This window comes from Oncorhynchus keta, chromosome 1, assembly GCF_023373465.1.
Source record: "Oncorhynchus keta strain PuntledgeMale-10-30-2019 chromosome 1, Oket_V2, whole genome shotgun sequence".
In the NCBI taxonomy this organism is placed as follows: Eukaryota; Metazoa; Chordata; class Actinopteri; order Salmoniformes; family Salmonidae; genus Oncorhynchus; species Oncorhynchus keta.
In genome coordinates, this window is record NC_068421.1 from 37,362,065 (window position 1) to 37,381,091 (window position 19,027).

Genomic DNA, 19,027 nt, shown 5'->3' on the forward strand with positions numbered 1-19,027 from the left:
GTGCCTCTTAGCGCTCCAACTCCACTCTGTGCCCTCTCTGACCTCACTTCCTGTCTCTCTCCAGACGTTCACGGCCTGGTGCAACTCCCACCTGAGGAAAGCAGGCACGCAGATCGAGAACATCGAGGAGGACTTCAGGGATGGCCTCAAACTCATGCTCCTGCTGGAGGTCATCTCAGGTGAGCCAGCCCGTCAACTAGATCGTCATTACACATACCAAGCTCGACTACCACAGCTAATCTACTTTACTGCACTCAGCACCAATATACTGTTGCTTGGGCTTTGGTCAAAAGTGGTCAAAAGTAGTGTACTATGTAGGGATTAGTGTACCATTTGGGTAGACTGAGTGCAGTGCCAGAAACAGACTCTCTAAAGTACTAGTTCTTGTTCTTTTGATACCTTTTCATCTAAGCTGTCTGGTCGTAGGCCATGGCTTTGGCCCTGTAGATGTTGTCTGTTTTGACGAGCAGCCCTGTGAAGGGTGATACTGTGACTTTAAAAGGAGCTGTGCCTGTCTGTTTTGCTGAGCCAGTGGAAAGGGCTGTTTTTGTCATGGGACTCTGGGCTCACTGCATTTTGTTTGCCTGTTTGTGTCCATGTGTGTTCATCCACAGGGGAACGGTTACCTAAGCCCGAGAGAGGCAAGATGAGGGTCCACAAGATCAACAACGTTAACAAAGCGCTGGACTACATCGCCAGCAAGGGGGTCAAGCTGGTGTCCATTGGCGCAGAGGGTCAGTTTAGCTACCACACACACACACACACACACACACACACACACACACACACACACACACACAGAGAGAGCACAACTCCAAAGCTCACAGAATCCTGCCAAATACATCTCCCACTTGGGAGCAAAGGCATTTGGCTGGAGAGGGAGGGAGCTCTGGGGGAGGGGCCCTTCACAAGGCCAGTAAATCAGGAGGAGGAACGGCTGTGCGCGCCCGACTCTGACGGTGCGACAGTGACCTTTCTGCTCCAGCTATCATGACAAACGGCCCCGCCAGCCTCCACTCCTCATTCCTTACTGCATGATACACACAGCCCATTTGACATCGCTCCAGTTTAGCCCTCTAGCCCCCACCACCCAGACCAGCAGCCTACCACCCTACACCACCAAAGGACAAATGGCGAGACCGAGGCAGGCAGAGAGGGGGATATAAACTAAGTGACTGATACAATGTTGAAGCTTTGGATGTTCACAGGGGGACAGGCAAAACCATTGTCTCTTATCTGTTCAAAGCCACCACAACAACTTGGGACATTGCTTGAATGCATTATGCATGCCTCACCCAGACAGATTTGTATTTGCACTGTAAATGACATATATTTGAAGTTCACAAACGTATGCAGAACTAATCCCAAATCTGTTTGTGCTATTATGACAAGTTGTTGACGTGACAGAACAAACAGATCTGGGTTCAGGCTAATTCATAACGGAGTTGATATTTTATTGTATTTATGAGTGATATCCCCTTTTTCTCTTAGAAATTGTGGATGGCAACGCCAAGATGACCTTGGGCATGATCTGGACGATCATCCTCCGCTTCGCCATCCAGGACATCTCCGTGGAAGGTCAGTCTCTTTCCTTTCAAATCTCTCTCTTCTCCTTCACCCCCCTTCACCACTAGGCAGCTAAGGTTGATTTAGAAAACAAAACTTTACTTTATGTTCTTCCTCAAAAAACAATTGAGGAAGAACCTGGGGGATGTCACTGTCCTTAAATCATATTCATTGATCCATTGCTGCTCTGTTCTTATGCCACTAACCGAGCAGGCATTTTCCTCTTCTTTCACACACACACACACACACACACACACACACACACACACACACACACTCCTACTCTTACTCAAAACAGCTGTTGCTGAGGAGATTCCACAGGTTAATGCAACTGGGTCTCTCAGATACAATACACACCCACACACACTTAAAAACAACTCACCTGCTCTGTTCTGCTGAGACCACAGGAGGTTGAGTGCGCCTTGCCAAGTGAATAAAATTCTGGCCTACTACATGCCTGCTCTGCTCTCACTGGCACTTGACTAAGACAGAAAATGGCAGGAGAGATCGTTCACCCTGGCTTCCCCAGCTCCGCAGCACTCCTCTGTGACCGGGAGAGAAGTTCAACACGTTAGCCATCTATAATGTACACTCCAACTCTATTTCCAACCTATTCCTATAGGGCTCCTGGTAGTGCACTATATAGGGAATAGGGTGCCATTTGGACATACCATAAACTCCTCAAATTCACATTTGGACTTCGAAGCCAGTTCCTCTGCCTTTTTTCATTGTTCCCCTCTAATCAGGACCTGATTTAGACCTGGGACACCAGGTGGGTGCAATGAATTATCAGAGAGAACAGATCCAGCAGTACTCTGGACCTCCCGGGTTAGGACTTGAATATCCCTGCCATAGACTTATCGAAACTCCTTCTCCCCTTTCCAGAGACCTCTGCCAAGGAGGGCCTGCTCCTGTGGTGCCAGAGGAAGACTGCGCCCTACAAAAACGTCAACGTGCAGAACTTCCACATCAGGTAGCCTACGTGTACACACACACACACACACACACACACACACACACACACACACACACACATGCACAGCCTTGACAGCAGCTAGATGTCATGCCTGACAACAGAACTTGAGACCGGAACTGGCTATAGTATTTCTCCACAGACATTTTTTGACCTCTGAAAAATTCCACAGTAGTAAAGCCTGTTCAAACATTGCATCACTCACACACTCCAGGAAACTCTACCAGCACTTCTAGAAAGACTGCCCCCTGCTGTTGAAAAGGAGGATAGACTTTAGAAGTCTGTGCGTATCCTATGGATGTGCAGCATAGAACTGTCCCTTTTTTTGTATTTTATTATTATTTAAAAAATGTGCCACCCCCTCTTTTTCTCCCCAATTGCGTTATATCCAATTACCATCTTGGCTCATCGCTGCAACTCCCCAACGGGCTCGGGGGAGGCGAAGGTTGAGTCATGCATCCTCCGAAACATGACCCGCCAAACCACGCTCCTTAACACCCGCACGCTTAACCCGGAAGCCAGCCACACCAATGTGTCGGAGGAAACACCGTCAAACTGTCTACCGAAGTCAGCCTGCAGGTGTCCGGCCCTCTACCAGGAGTCGCTAGAGCGCGATGAGCCATGTAAAGCCCCACCTGGTCAACCCCCCCTTCCCCTAACCTGAACGACGCTGTGCACCGCCCTATGGGACTCCTGTTCACAACACAGCCTGGGATCGAACCTTAGTCTGTAGTGATGAGATGCAGTGCCGTCGACTCTCTCTGATCTCTCTCTGATCTCTCATCTCTCTCTGCTCTCTCATCTCTCTCTTCTCTCTCTCTCTCTCTCTTCTCTCTCTTCTCTCTCTGCTCTCTCTGCTCTCTCTGCTCTCTCTGCTCTCTCTGCTCTCTCTGCTCCCTCTGCTCTCTCTGCTCCCTCTGATCCCTCTGATCCCTCTGATCCCTCTGATCCCTCTGATCCCTCTGATCCCTCTGATCTCTCTGCTCTCTCATCTCTCTCATCTCTCTCTGATCTCTCTCATCTCTTCCCTCTCTCTCTCATATTGACAGCTGGAAGGATGGCCTTGCCTTCAACGCTCTGATCCACAGACACAGGCCAGAGCTCATTGACTACGACAAGCTAAGGAAGGTGAGTGGTTCAGCACACACCTCGCTTTGATTGCATGACATGTCCGTGGCTTGTTTTCTCACCCTCTGATTGGTTGCTCAGGATGACCCCTTGACCAACCTGAACAATGCCTTTGAGGTGGCTGAGAAGTACCTGGACATCCCCAAGATGATGGATGCTGAAGGTATGCACAGGGCACAGTTACGTGTGTGTGTGTGTGTGTGTGTGTGTGTGTGTGTAGTGTTTCTGCATATTCATACTGTATTCATTCATCTGACTACTCTTGCATCCCAAGACTCCAGTGTGCAGGTGGATGTGTTGTGACATCACGGCTGCTGTGGTCACCCTTACACACAGACCGTTAGGCTCAGCCCCCCTCCTCCCTCTCCCTCCCTTCATCCTTCTCACTGTTTTTTCTGTTGGATTGTCCCTCCCCTATTTCCCTTGTCTGTGTGATCACAATTCTATCCTCCAGTTTGTATAACTGTCCCTGTGTCTCCCTCTGTGTATAACTGTCTCTGTGTCTCCCTCTGTGTATAACTGTCTCTGTGTCTCCCTCTGTGTATAACTGTCTCTGTGTCTCCCTCTGTGTATAACTGTCTCTGTGTCTCCCTCTGTGTATAACTGTCTCTGTGTCTCCCTCTGTGTATAACTGTCTCTGTGTCTCCCTCTGTGTATAACTGTCTCTGTGTCTCCCTCTGTGTATAACTGTCTCTGTGTCTCCCTCTGTGTATAACTGTCTCTGTGTATAACTGTCTCTGTGTATAACTGTCTCTGTGTATAACTGTCTCTGTGTATAACTGTCTCTGTGTCTGTCTCTGTGTATAACTGTCTCTGTGTCTGTCTCTGTGTATAACTGTCTCTGTGTCTGTCTCTGTGTATAACTGTCTCTGTGTCTGTCTCTGTGTATAACTGTCTCTGTGTCTGTCTCTGTGTATAACTGTCTCTGTGTCTCCCTCTGTGTATAACTGTCTCTGTGTATAACTGTCTCTGTGTCTCCCTCTGTGTATAACTGTCTCTGTGTCTCCCTCTGTGTATAACTGTCTCTGTGTCTCCCTCTGTGTATAACTGTCTCTCTGTCTCCCTCTGTGTATAACTGTCTCTGTCTCTGTGTATAACTGTCCCTGTCTATGTGTCTCCCTCTGTGTATAACTGTCTCTGTCTCTGTGTATAACTGTCTCTGTGTCTCCCTCTGTGTATAACTGTCTCTGTGTCTCCCTCTGTGTATAACTGTCTCTGTGTCTCCCTCTGTGTATAACTGTCTCTGTGTCTCCCTCTGTGTATAACTGTCTCTGTGTATAACTGTCTCTGTGTCTAACTGTCTCTGTGTCTGTCTCTGTGTCTAACTGTCTCTGTGTCTGTCTCTGTGTATAACTGTCTCTGTGTCTCCCCTGTGTATAACTGTCTGTCTGTGTGATATTCTATCCTCCAGTTTGTATCCTCTGTGTCTCCCTCTGTGTATAACTGTCTCTCTGTCTCCCTCTGTGTATAACTGTCCCTGTCTGTGTGTATAACTGTCCCTGTCTATGTGTCTCCCTCTGTGTATAACTGTCCCTGTCTGTGTGTATAACTGTCTCTTCCTGTGTGTCTCCCTCTGTGTATAACTGTGGTTTCCCTACAGACATTGTGAACACTGCCCGTCCAGATGAGAAAGCCATAATGACCTATGTGTCCAGTTTCTACCATGCCTTCTCTGGAGCCCAGAAGGTACCCCTTACCCCTGTCCCACCTGGTCCTGTCCTCCACATCTACCCCACCCTCTTCTCTCCTTTCCAGCATGGCTTTCTCCTGCAGCATTGGTGTCGGCCTCACCGGGAGCTGGTTTTGGACTCTTCCTCACACTACACACACTAAGTCTTAGTCTCTTAATGTCTTGCTGGTAATAACAGGGCCCTCTTGCTCTTGTGTAGTGCCTGTCTATGTATAGTGATTCACTTGGAGTGGATCAGGCCCCGGGGGCCCTTCGTAGTTAAATGGATCATATACAATCAGGCCTGGGTCAGTTTGTGTCTGAGCAGAGGGTAGGCTAGATCAGGCCTGGGTCAGTTTGTGTCTGAGCAGAGGGTAGGCTAGATCAGAGGGTCTCTTGAGAACTCTTCCTAGATGTTTTGTGTGTTTTTGATTTCACCCTCCACCACAACGCCTCTGGCTCTCTCTCTCTGTCTGCTGGATTCATCCTCTTATTCCTCTCCTCTCACTTTCCTCTCCTCCTTACCGTTCTCTTCCTTTTCTCTCTCTCCTCCTTTCACTCTTCTCTTTTCCCCGCTCTTCCTCTCCCTGTGGACTGAGAACAGGAAGCCTGCTGACGGGCATGGTTTTTAATGTCGCTGTAATTAGATTTTTATTCATTAAGAAGTTGTTTATGTGCTCCAGTCTCAGGAGAGGTGTTGCCTTGACTACAGAACACCACAGTAAGCTGCTAGTGGGCCCGTGCTGGTTAACATACAATCCTTTGGGCAATCATTTGTTCATTTTGGAAAACAATCATTAATCCAGAAACAGCATGGACATTGGTTACACTGTGTACCCTTCTCTTCAGTTTTAGGACCAGGGGGACCTTCTCTGTTATTACCAGCTTGACAGTTTAAATATTATAATCCAAATGGTGTGTGTACCAACCTCCACATTGTGGCCCCGGCAGACCCCTCCTGTCTCCCGAGGTGGTCTCTCTCTCTCTCCATCTCTGTTACGCTTTTTCTCTCTTTCATTGTAACCCCACAGTGACAACCCCCCTCCACACACACAGTGCATCATTGGAGGCCCCAGAGTAGGGGGCAGCAGCAATGGAGTCCGGCGTCTACTCCATTCACTACACCCCACCCCTCATCTCACCCCCCCACCTCACTGTGTGGCGGGACCCTCTGGCTTTGGGTAGCTTGGCTTCACCACTTCTCTCTCCCTCTCTCTCTCTCTCTCTCTCTCTCCCTCCGCTCACTGCCTGGCCATGGTTGTGTAGACATCGTGGGCACGCTGAGGCCTGACGAGAAGGCCATCATGACCTATGTCTCCTGCTTCTATCACGCCTTCTCTGGCGCCCAGAAGGTGAGCACCGCCACTACTACCTTTAACCCCTGACCTCTGTGACACCAGCCAGGGTCACTGGCAATGTCACACTGGCCAAGGATTCTCACTGACGCTTTGGGCTCACACTACACCTCTACGAAACAACAAGAAACGCTCCTCCTTCCTCTGTAACTTCCCTGTTTCAACTCTTCCCCCGTAGATCGATCATTAGCAGTGTTTCCCATAGCTACAGTTGAGGCGTTACTCTAACAAACCAGTTAAGTGACTGAAAGGAGCTTCAACTGATCTGTGGGAAGCGCTGTTAACGACGGTTCAGATGGTAACACTGCAACGGTTTCAATGTGCATAGTGTTTTTCTGTGGTTTTACTCCGTACTGTGTTAGACGTTCCAAGGCATAATATAGTTTCTTACTGTTTCTTTATTTCAGTGGTTTAACTTTAAGTCCCTAAACACACCAGCTGACGTGGACAAAAGCGGTACAGGACCAGACTGAATGCTCCCATTGTATAGGAGAAGCATGTAGCTTTCTGAGGCACAGAGTGTGAAGTTGGCACACACAGTACATGGAACTAACCATTGATAGCTGTAGCATGCTGCGTTAGCACATACCCTTACTACTTTACAGCCATCCAATGGATTTACTTATGTGCACGGCATTTAAATAAAGTGTAAGTCACGGCAAGTGTGTGGTTTTTGTGTGTTCACTCAGTTTACGGAGTTGTTCATAGCTAAAGTGAGATCTTCCACTCCGTCTAGTTAAAAGTCAAACTCCAGTTGCGTAAGGCCAGCACACGGCACATAGTACCTTCAGTTTGAGCTTGCACTGCATTTGTCTTTGACTGGTAGACAGCTGATCTGAATTGTACATTTGACCCCACTCTGGTAAAAGCCACACACATTTGTGCACATGCTCCTTGACGTTGGCGACCTAATCCATAACAAGCAACCTGTGTATTTGCACTGCTGACGATTCTCATCTGTGATAGGCTGAGACTGCAGCCAATAGGATCTGCAAGGTGCTGGCTGTCAACCAGGAGAATGAGCACCTGATGGAGGACTACGAGAAGCTGGCCAGTGATGTGAGTAGTACACCACTCTGTCTGTACCTCCCTCCCTCCTCACCACACGTCTACTGTCTGTACCTCCTTCCCTCCCTCCTCACCACACGTCGTCTGTCTGTACCTCCTTCCCTCCCTCCTCACCACACGTCGTCTGTCTGTACCTCCCTCCCTCCCTCCTCACCACACGTCGTCTGTCTGTACCTCCCTCCCTCCCTCCTCACCACACGTCGTCTGTCTGTACCTCCTTCCCTCCCTCCTCACCACACGTCGTCTGTCTGTACCTCCCTCCCTCCCTCCTCACCACACGTCGTCTGTCTGTACCTCCTTCCCTCCCTCCTCACCACACGTCGTCTGTCTGTACCTCCCTCCCTCCCTCCTCACCACACGTCGTCTGTCTGTACCTCCCTCCCTCCCTCCTCACCACACGTCGTCTGTCTGTACCTCCCTCCCTCCTCACCACACGTCGTCTGTCTGTACCTCCCTCCCTCCCTCCCTCCTCACCACACGTCGTCTGTCTGTACCTCCCTCCCTCCTCACCTCCGTCCCGTACCTCCCTCCCTCCTCCTCACCACACGTCGTCTGTGTCTGTCACCTCCCTCCCTCCCTCCTCACCACACGTCGTCTGTACGTACCTCCCTCCCTCCCTCCTCACCACACGTCGTCTGTACGTACCTCCCTCCCTCCCTCCTCACCACACATCGTCTGTACATCCCTCCCTCCCTCCCTCCCTCCTCACCACACGTCTACTCTGCCCTAGCTGTTGGAGTGGATCCGCCGGACCATCCCGTGGCTGGAGAACCGGGCTCCAGAGAAGACCATGGCCGAGATGCAGCAGAAGCTGGAGGACTTCCGGGGCTACCGCCGTGTCCACAAGCCCCCCAAGGTGCAGGAGAAGTGTCAGCTGGAGATCAACTTCAACACCCTGCAGACCAAGCTGAGGCTGAGCAACAGGCCCGCCTTCATGCCCTCCGAGGGACGCATGGTGTCGGTGAGTGGGACTGGCGGACAGACGCAGATGTACCAAGTTGTACCAATGATGCCATCCATATCTATTGGACAATTGTCCATTGGACAATTCACATGTCCATCCTAAAACTCCTCTGTGTTTTTATCATTATTCTTTACATCATTATAATAGTTAACGCTATTGTCCCACAATGGGAAATTGGCTTGCGACAGTTTAAAAAGGCATGACAACATGACTTCTAACACCAAATACATCTATAAACAAATAGCACTAGAGAGAGTAATGCTGTTATACAGTGTAGTGTTCTTTCTAGTGTATGGTGGATCAGTGTCCTCTCTCTCTCTGGCTGCAGGATATCAACGGGTCGTGGCACAACCTGGAGGGGGCGGAGAAGGGCTACGAGGAGTGGATGCTCAACGAGATTCGTCGCCTGGAGAGACTGGACCACTTGGCTGAGAAGTTCCGTCAGAAAGCCACCATCCACGAGTCCTGGACCGATGGTATTGAGACACTAGTTACTGTACAGACAACACTGCCCCTTTCCCTCACTCTACCTTAGGGTCACAAAATTCCAGTGGCTTTTCCAGAACTCTATTCTGGAGGATTCTGGATTTCCTGCTTGTTCCCTGCTGATTCTGGGAATCTTCCAACTGGGATTTCTGGAGAACATTAGAATTTGTGGAAAATTACAGGAACTTTGCAACCGTACTGTACCTAGACACTTGTTGATTGCTTTATCCATGTTGATAATATATTGAAGAAGTAAGGGTTTTGAGTGAGTTGGTTTGGATATCCGTCTTTAACCCCCCTTCCCCAGGTAAGGAGGCCATGCTGACCCAGAAGGACTATGAGACAGCCAGCCTGTCGGAGGTCAAGGCTCTGCTGAGGAAACACGAGGCGTTTGAGTCTGACCTGGCCGCCCACCAGGACCGCGTGGAGCAGATCGCTGCCATCGCACAAGAACTCAAGTAAGAGAGCTGGAGGGATTTGAGGAGTCTATGGAGGGGGGAGTGAGGATGGAAGAGATGAATGGCAAAATAATCCAGGAGAATACAAGGATGGAGATTGTGGTCAGGTTGATTAGGACTCGTGTAAAGATAATAATTCTACGTATGTGTTCCCTGTGCCTCAGTGAGCTGGACTACTACGACTCTCCTAGTGTGAACGCCCGCTGTCAGAAGATCTGTGAGCAGTGGGACGCTCTGGGGTCTCTCACCCAGAGCCGCAGGGAGTCTCTGGAGGTACTCCCCCGACCAGCCACCTTTCACACACTCCCATCCCATCTACGCATACATGACACACTTCTACGGTCATGACAAGGACACGTTTAAACTTCAAAAATGTGTAGACACACAGACTTTCTACCAGGGTTCCCTTACCCCACTTCTGTCTCTCATGTTCAATCCCTGTCAGATTGTAGTGTTCCCAGCAGGTACCTGACCCCAGTCTCTCCCCCCACAGAGGACAGAGAAGCAGCTGGAGTCCATTGACGAGCTGTACCTGGAGTACGCCAAGAGGGCGGCGCCCTTCAACAACTGGATGGAGGGGGCCATGGAGGACCTGCAGGACATGTTCATCGTTCACAACATCGAAGAGATCCAGGTAAAAGACATGGGGACACCGTCACCAACCGTTTACTGCTTTACGTCCCCAGAGGGTTTCCACTACCACAATGTATCATCATACTGGGTAACGAACGTTTGGAATGACTGGAAATCGACCGGTACAATAGCAATGCTACCGTACCTGTGGACTTCCAGTCATTGCGCTAACACTACTTAGCTTTGGCTTGTGAAAATACTGGTAACGTCCTTCACGCTGCACGTATGGTATCCACGGGTTCATCTGACTGATATGGGTACGTACTGTGATACCACGCAGGTTTCTCTTTTCATCTGTCCATTCCCTCTGTCCACCTCATTTCCCATCCTTCTGCTTTGTTTCTATCTCCCTAATTTTTTCTCTCTCTCCCTTCCCCGCCTCTCTCTTACAGGGCCTAATCACAGCCCATGAGCAGTTCAAGTCTACCCTCCCAGAGGCCAACAAGGAGCGGGAGGCCATCCAGGCCATTCAGGCGGAGGTGCAGAAGATTGCCCAGTACAACGGCATCAAGCTGAGCGGGGGCAACCCCTACACCACCATCACACCCAAGAGTATTGACGACAAGTGGCACAAGGTGTGTGTGTTCAATGTGTACCTGTGGCTGTATGTTGATATACTCTGTGACGTGCGCTTTTGCCAGTTTTAATTGAATCTAAATCATCCTATTTTTACCTTGTGGTTGTTAATAACCTACCTGAAACAGGCTCCTGAGTGAGCCTCAGCCTTGTGGCGTTGCTGCTGCTATGGGAATGTGTGTTGTGCTGACTGGCGCCCCCATCTGGTGTGTGTTTGTAGGTGGAACAGCTGGTGCCCCAGCGTGACCGGGCCCTGCAGGAGGAGCTGGCCAAGCAGCAGTCTAACGACCACCTGCGCCGCAAGTTTGCCACCCAGGCAAACATCGTCGGGCCCTGGATACAGACCAAAATGGAGGTACAGCAAAGGCACAGACCCATACTACATAAGATTGACCCAGCCCTCTTACAGTCATTAGCTCTATTGACTCTGTGCCTCCTGGGTTGTGTTCATAATGGCAGTCAACAGAAAATGTTTTGTAACTTAAAACTAAATTGAGCAACCCTTCCTGTTTTCTTCCGTTTGGTGCCTAGTGAATACACGCCGGCCCTGGCCTTTTGGTGATCTGATCTCTCTGTGTGTGTGTGTGTGTGTGTATAGGAGATTGGGCGGATATCCATTGAGATGAATGGAACTCTGGAGGACCAGCTGGTGAACCTGAGAGAGTATGAGCAGAGCATCATAGAGTACAAGCCCAACATCGACCAGCTGGAGGGAGACCATCAGCTCATCCAGGAGGCCCTCATCTTTGACAACAAATACACCGCCTACACCATGGAGGTAGCTACACACAACACTGACTTTTCTCTGCTGCCCAAATGGCCCCCTATTCCCTTTATAGTGTGCTACTTTTGACCAGGGCTGGTAATAAAAGTAGTGCACTATGTAGGGAGTAGGGGCCATTTGAGCTGCTACTCTGCTCTGTCTGTTGGTTATTTTCTATCTGATATAGGTCACTATTTTTCACCTTTTATTTTCTGATTTTCATCATCTGTTCTATTTTAATTTTTTAGTGACCTGTTTATTTTACTAGGTGGGTCAGTTGAGAACAAATTCTTATTTACAATGACAGCCTGGAGGTTTTTTTCTTTCCTCCCTCTATTAGATCTATGTTTGTCCGTTCGTCTCTGTTCTACATGTTACACTTGTTACCATCTCTCGTCCTTACTCAGTACGGTTTCTTCTGGTTAACCTTCAACATATATTCTCTCTCTCCATCTTTCCCTGCATCCCAGCACCTGCGGGTGGGCTGGGAGCAGCTCCTCACCACCATCGCCCGCACCATCAACGAGATCGAGAACCAGATCCTGACCCGCGACGCCAAGGGCATCAGCCAGGAGCAGCTGCATGAGTACCGCACTTCCTTCAACCACTTTGACAAGGTCAGGGGTCATCATGCGGGATCATGCGAGAGGGTGGGCTTCTCAGGGCTTCTTTTTGTGTATAATACGTTTTTTTTATTTTTTTATTTTTTGTCTGTGAGAAGGCTGTGATTGCCACCAGCTTTTGCAGTTGTGTCTTACTGGAAGAGGGGTTTACTCTTAACTCCTGTATGTGCAGATTCTTAAGTCTTATGCCTAGTACTTAAGTCCACCCTCTTATTTCAGAAGGGAAACTCCGGTGGGAGTAAGGCATGGACTAGACTTGTGAGGATGAACCTGTTTGTTGACATTCACAGGTGGAACTAGTATTGTATCACCATGGGTTTGAGAGGGCTGGCGCTGTGTAGGGTGGAGCTGAGTGCACTGGGTTCACCTCACCCATCCCACAACACCATACCTCATCACTTCACCTCAGTCTTTATGTATGCCGTGTTTGGATCAGCATCAAGACACAGGCTGCGTCCCAAATGTGACCATATTCCCTATATAGTGCAGTGCTTTGACCAGGGCCCATATGGCTGTTACTCTGAGGTCCAGACTACTGCTGGTTTTCTGTTCTACCTGAGAATTAATCCACACACCTGGTGCCCCAGGTCTAAATCAGTCCCTGATTAGAGGGGAACAGTGTCATTTCTTTTATAAAGCAGTGGAACTGCCTTCAGAGTTGAATATCAGGGTTCTAGGGAATAGAGTGCCATTTGGAACACAGCTGTCCTGTCACTAGCACTATGGGCATCTTCCAGGACTTGTCATTTACATAAGTGTGTGTGTGTGTGTGTGTGTGTGTGTGTGTGTGTGTGTGTGTGTAGACAGACAAGGCGGTTAAACAGTGCTTGTGTATCGCGGATGTGTTCCTAAGCACTTACAGAACATTACCTTCGCTCTCCTTTGGGAGACACTGGCCCCTCATGGTCACTGGTGTGCCTGTCATCGTGTCTAGGATCACGGATGTCTTTCCCCATAAGCTGTTGTCATTGTGTAACATCTAACATCCGTTTGTCTGTGTCTGTCTGTCCATCACCCTCATCTTGCATGCCATGATCCCATCACCTGACCACTCCCACCTGGCATCCTTCTGTGCTTGGTCCAACCTGGTGTCCATCATTGCGGTGTGTGCTGTAATTGGCTGGTGGTGACCTCACAGGACCACAGCGGGGCCCTGATGGCTGAGGAGTTCAAGGCGTGCCTGATCAGCCTGGGCTACGATGTGGAGAACAACAAAGCGGTAAGGAGCACGTACCAGCTGGGTTGGGAGCGGAGCAGAGAGTTACCCGTCTAAACTGCTCTCTTCCTGGCTCTTTCCTTGCCTGTGCTGTCATTCACCCTCATTTCACCCACTGGCCTCCAGCCTCCGCCTCGGCTCCGACACTGCTGGGTTTTTTTTTTTTTTTTTTTTTTTTACCTTGATTTGACTCGTCTCTCTTATGTTGTTTTTTCTTTTCTTTTTTCACTCCCCTCACATTACTCCCCTCTGCACCTCCCCTCCTGTGTTCCTCCTCTTCCCATGCTTCGATCTGCTCATGTCTTCCTCCTCACTTAATTTTCTGTCCTCTCCAAATTCACACTCCCTCTATTGCTCTTCTTTTCCTTCCATATCTGTTCCTCTCCATCTCTCGGCCCCTGGGAACAGAAGCGCACAGGGCAGATGGACATGGACAATTACCGCGCTCTGCTCGTTGCGACTGGAAACAGCCTGGTACTGCCTGCCGCTTCTCTCTCTCTCTCTCTTCTCTGTCTTTTTCTCTCTCTCTCTCCTCGGTCTTTTTCTCCCTCCATCTTGAGTTTAGAGTAAGACCCTTACTGTTGTAGCTACCATGACATGGTAAGTTTAATGTGTAGTAACTGTCTCTTTTAACACAATCCCTCTTAACAACCCTGCCCCTAAGCAGATATTAACACAATCTTTATCGTCAACTCAAATGGACAAGTTGTATGTTTAATTAGTGGTAATATTGCTCAGAGGTTGGTCATTGGTCAATGATGCCCTCGATTTACTATTTTTGTCTGGGTTAAACTGTTCTTCCTGTGGTGGTTTCCAGGGCGATGCCGAGTTTGCCCGCATCATGGGTATAGTGGACCCCAACAACAGCGGAGCTGTCACCTTCCAGGCCTTCATAGACTTCATGTCCCGGGAGACCACGGACACCGACACAGCCGACCAGGTCATCGCCTCCTTCAAGATCTTGGCTGCAGACAAGGTGGGGGTGGAATGGTATTGGGCTTTGTGTGTGTGTGTGTGTGTGTGTGTGTGTGTGAGAGAGATGCAGCTACCTGAGACAGCTGAAGTAGACAAACAATTATTACACAACTATCACTCCGTTATTCACCGTCCCTCCCGCTCTTCCCATCTCCCCATCTCTCTGTCAGAACTTCATCACGGCTGAGGAGCTGAGGCGTGAGCTGCCTCCAGACCAGGCAGAGTACTGCATCGCCCGCATGGCGCCTTACTCGGGCCCCGACGCGAAGCCTGGAGCTCTCGACTACATGTCCTTCTCTACCGCCCTCTACGGGGAGAGTGACCTCTAGGAGCACACCACAGGGGGGAGGGATGGGGACGGGATGAGGTTTGGGTTGAAAGCGGGGTACATAGAGGCTTGCCAGGCCCAATGCAGAGCAGATGCACTCCACCCCTCTAGAGATAGCCTGCAGTCACTGAGAGCAGTAGGAGGAGAGAAGAGGGGAGTGAGTCTGCAGCCAATGGATTGATTGGCTCTGTAGAAGAGGGAGGGGCTGCAGTTGGAGAGTCCTGGGAAGTGATTGGTGGACAGCTCTACTGCTCTCTCTAATTTCTGGTCCCGCAGTGCCCCTGAGTGCAGGTTTTCATCTCAAACTCGTTGGCTGTTACAAGCGTTTAATGAGTGCAACTTTGTTCACAGAACTAGAATCAAATGCACATCATGTTATGGGGTGAAAACAAGCAACCACAGGTGCGCTTCTGGGTCAGAATGGAATGAGGACACTGCTCTGTAGTGCAAGTCCCATCTTCACCCTACCCTCTGCCTTGGGGACGGGGTACAAGATATTCTGATTCTTATACAACATTTTTTGTTTGTTTATTTTATCTTGCTGGGAGGGGGGGTGTATTAGAACACAGAGATATATAAAGGGGAGGGGGTAGGGGGTTGAACAGAGAATAATGACATGTACCCGTACCACATTTTGCTGGATAATTGGAACTTGGATTGCTAACCTCAACTCTTTCCTTTTCCTGTTTGTTTGTTTCTTTTCTCCAGCAAATGTGAGTAATTGGGTTCAGTGCTGTACATACTTATTTTTTCAGTACGCAACACAGTCAGAATACTCATCGCAGGCTTGTAGGGCAAAACAAGTGGCATTTTTAAAAGGAAAAACAACAAATGGCAGTTTGACACATTGAGTACCGTAGATAGGTTTGAGTTACTGTGAGTCTCCATTTGGGTAAAGTTTTATTTTTGTTATTTCTTTTCAACGGTCAAATATGGAATCCTGTCGGATTGAAGATGGTGACAATTTAGTTGGAGGAGGAATATGTGAGGCCTTTATAGCTTCTATGTAAACATCACATGACACTTGACACAAACATGTTGGCATTTATGAAACTTTGCTTTTGTGGTATATCACTTTGACATGGAGGCATATAAGATGCTCTTGTTCACCCAATCTATTCATTTATTATAGTTTCAACTGAAGAACATATGAAAGAATCAGGTCATGTAAAGCTTACATGGACAAAGTGAAGGCCCACCGCTATCCTCAGTTGAATTGTTTCTGTAGGGACACCACTTTAGAGAGTTCCCTGAGGAAGTTGGAAACAATGGGAGTACTAAAAATGTGCCTGTTCGTGGCTACAGCCCTGTCTCTCACTCTTTCATCCCTCCATCTCCTTGTCTGTCTTCTCTCTGCAGCAGGACAGGCAGGGGGACCCAGTGTAAAGGAGGGCAAAGGGAGGGGGCCAGAGTCTTAATCAACATTCCATTATGTCTTAAATAAAAAGGAAATGACTGACTACCAATCTATGCAATCGTCTATATCCAATATCACAGAGTTCAGAGAGATGGCAGGAATTGATTTGAAGAAATTGACTAAATTAAGTGCAAGACGTTTTGTTTTATTTCTTTAATATTTGTAAATGAGAGGGGTTGAGGAGCTTAAGGGGAAGCGAGTAAGAGGGACTGGAGGAAAATAAGAATTGGGCCAAAAGTTTGTACTTTCACATGCCTGGTTGGAAAGCATCGAACTTTGGAATTGTGATTTCTTCATTTTTGTGCTCTTTAATATCAAACCTTATCTGCTGTACTGGAAACTGCAAAACGGCCTTCTGTCTAAAAGTGAATTTCACAAGCACACATAAAGTTTCCTTATAAAATACTATGACTTGGTTGTCTTTTTTCCCCTTCTCTATTTTCTCTCTTCTAAATATTTCTACATAGCCTATCCATCCTTTGTAATACATGTTATTGTTAGTAATATATGATTCTGGACAGTTAATGGGTCTAATCATCTATGGGCTGCTTAGTCTTCATGGTTATGTCCACGTGAGGGAGACGTAGCCTAGTAGTAGACAGACCACCAGGAGTAGACAGTTCTTACCTCAGCGAATATGCCTATTAACGTTTATAAAACACTAGTAGATGTCAATAAAAAGACGTTTGCTATAACTACTTTTCATACACTAGTCCACTGTGAACAAGTTGGCCTAGAATGGTTCGTTCCTGTTGTGCAGCAGTTACGCACACGTTATTGTCGAACAGAAGGAGGCTGGCTACTTGGGGATAAAGCCAATGTAGGAATCTGACAGGGGAGATCTAGATGCTCAAATTGTCTGCACTCAAATCCAGGAGGACCGAGAACCACATTTTACAATTATAACTATTCCTGATTATTCATCACTTGCCACCGGTTTTGCGGAAAAGCGTAATAATTTGGGAACTACCCGTTTTGTCGTGCTACATGTGAAGAGATCTTCCGCTTACCAACTAAATGGCCTGCTGAAAGTGAAAGTAAAGAATATAAATAGCTGTCCTTTAACCTTTTTTCGCGTTAACAGCTCTACCAAAGGCTGGCTTGCCTGGCGATTTACGCACCGCGCTTTGCCACAAAGACCGAAGCCGGTGCAACAACTAGCGGAGCCACGCGCCTAGGCTGTGGCAATGGGACGTAGGCTGGTGCTCACTTTCACCTGTCGCGTGCTGCTCATCTTGTTGCGTTTAAAGTTTATAGTTTTGCGCTCACGTGTTATATTACATTGTGCTCGAGCTGAGTGAAGTAGACTGTAATAGACAGAAAGCAGTGGTTGCCATCTTAAGCAGTGCTGAAAGAAATCCTTTTCAGGTTGGCTACATCCACGAATTAAGGGCATATACCTGTTTTCTTGAGTCATAGTCATAGTGACGATTTAATCTTGTCTCCAAAATGGTTATGGTCAGTACTAGAGTATGACAAACTGATCCAAGATAAGTGAGTAGGGACCATATTTACCTCCAAGCCATGGAGTGGAATCTGAAGTCTATAAAGCCAATGTTCCCTAAAGAGGAGGCAGTGTATGGAGTACACAAACCCTGGCCAACTAGCCCTGACCACAGGCTAGAAATTTGCCTCGAGGCAAATATTTAAGCTGTTATTTTCACAATCCTTGACTTTCGTCACTGGCCTACTCACAATACCCCATAACGTCAAAGTGGAATTATGTTTTTAGACATGTTTACAATGTAATAAAAAATGAAAAGCTGAAATGTCTCGTCTAACTATTCAACCCTTTTGTTATGGCCTAAATAAGTTCAGGAGTAAACATTTGCTTATCAAGTCACTTAAGTTGCATGGACACACTCTCTGCAATAATGGATTTTTGAATACCAGGGACGTTGTCCAATGCCTCGCAAAGAATGGCACCTATTGGTAGATGGGTATAAAAAAAAAGCAGACACTGAATATCCCTTTGAGCATGGTGAAGTTGTTAATTACACTTTGGGTTACATATCAATACACCCCGACACTAGAACAGATACAGGCGTCCTTCCTAAAGCAGTTGCCGGAGAGGAAATTAACAACTCAGGGTTTTCACCAGAGATTAATGGCTGCGATAGAACTGAGGACGGATCAACAACATTGTAGTTACTCCACAATACTAGCTTAAATGACAGAGTGAAAAGAATGAAGCCTGTATAGAAAATATATCAAAACATGCATCCTGTTTGCAATAAGCCACTAAAGTAAAACTGCAAAAAATGTGGCAAAAAAAATTATCTTAATGTCCTGAATACAACATGTAATGTTTGGGGCACATCCAACATATCACTGAATACCACACTTCATATTTGGCAGCATCAGGTGGCAGCGTCATGTTATGGGTATGCTTGTCATGGGCAAGAACTAGGGAGTTTTTAGGATAAATAGAAATGGAATAGAGTTAAGCACATTGAAAATCCTAGAGGAAAACTTACTTCCGTCTCTTTTCCAACAGACAGTTGGAGACAAATTCACCTTTCAGCAGGACAATAACACAAGGCCAAATATACACTGGAGTTGCTTACCAAGACTACATTGAATGTTCCTGAGTGGCCTAGTTACAGTTTTGACTTATATCGTCTAGAAAATCTATGGCAAGACATGAAAATGGCTGTATAGCAATGATCAACAACTAACTTGACAAAGCTTGAATCATTTTAAAAAGAGTAATGTGCAAATATTGTACAACCCAGGTGTGCAAAGCCCTTAGAGACTTATCCAGATAGACTCACAGCTGTAATCACTGCAGAAGGTGATTCTGACATGTATTGACTCAGGGGTGTGAAT

General features: G+C 47.8%; 1 protein-coding gene across 9 annotated transcripts in view; it reads left to right on the forward strand.

Annotated features, from left to right (window-relative positions):
• LOC118384307 (alpha-actinin-4) overlaps positions 1-16,603 on the forward strand; it is a 46,838-nt gene extending 30,235 nt beyond the window's left edge. Inside the window, exons 2-23 of one of the 9 annotated variants that reach the window (XM_052523817.1) lie at positions 65-179; positions 615-734; positions 1,492-1,578; positions 2,452-2,539; positions 3,589-3,667; positions 3,749-3,830; positions 6,603-6,688; positions 7,658-7,750; positions 8,490-8,720; positions 9,052-9,199; positions 9,517-9,667; positions 9,832-9,940; positions 10,161-10,301; positions 10,693-10,875; positions 11,097-11,231; positions 11,475-11,654; positions 12,110-12,256; positions 12,482-12,520; positions 13,401-13,481; positions 13,887-13,952; positions 14,296-14,454; positions 14,624-16,603. In XM_052523817.1, coding sequence (XP_052379777.1) covers positions 65-179; positions 615-734; positions 1,492-1,578; positions 2,452-2,539; positions 3,589-3,667; positions 3,749-3,830; positions 6,603-6,688; positions 7,658-7,750; positions 8,490-8,720; positions 9,052-9,199; positions 9,517-9,667; positions 9,832-9,940; positions 10,161-10,301; positions 10,693-10,875; positions 11,097-11,231; positions 11,475-11,654; positions 12,110-12,256; positions 12,482-12,520; positions 13,401-13,481; positions 13,887-13,952; positions 14,296-14,454; positions 14,624-14,782 — 2,679 coding nt within the window. In that variant the 3' untranslated portion in view covers positions 14,783-16,603. Of the gene's footprint in view, positions 1-64; positions 180-614; positions 735-1,491; positions 1,579-2,451; positions 2,540-3,588; positions 3,668-3,748; positions 3,831-5,267; positions 5,354-6,602; positions 6,689-7,657; positions 7,751-8,489; positions 8,721-9,051; positions 9,200-9,516; positions 9,668-9,831; positions 9,941-10,160; positions 10,302-10,692; positions 10,876-11,096; positions 11,232-11,474; positions 11,655-12,109; positions 12,257-12,481; positions 12,521-13,400; positions 13,482-13,886; positions 13,953-14,295; positions 14,455-14,623 lie in introns of all 9 variants that reach the window. The other 8 variants (XM_052523813.1, XM_052523826.1, XM_052523831.1 and 5 more) reach the window with 8 other exon arrangements.
• Positions 16,604-19,027: the final 2,424 nt, after the last annotated feature.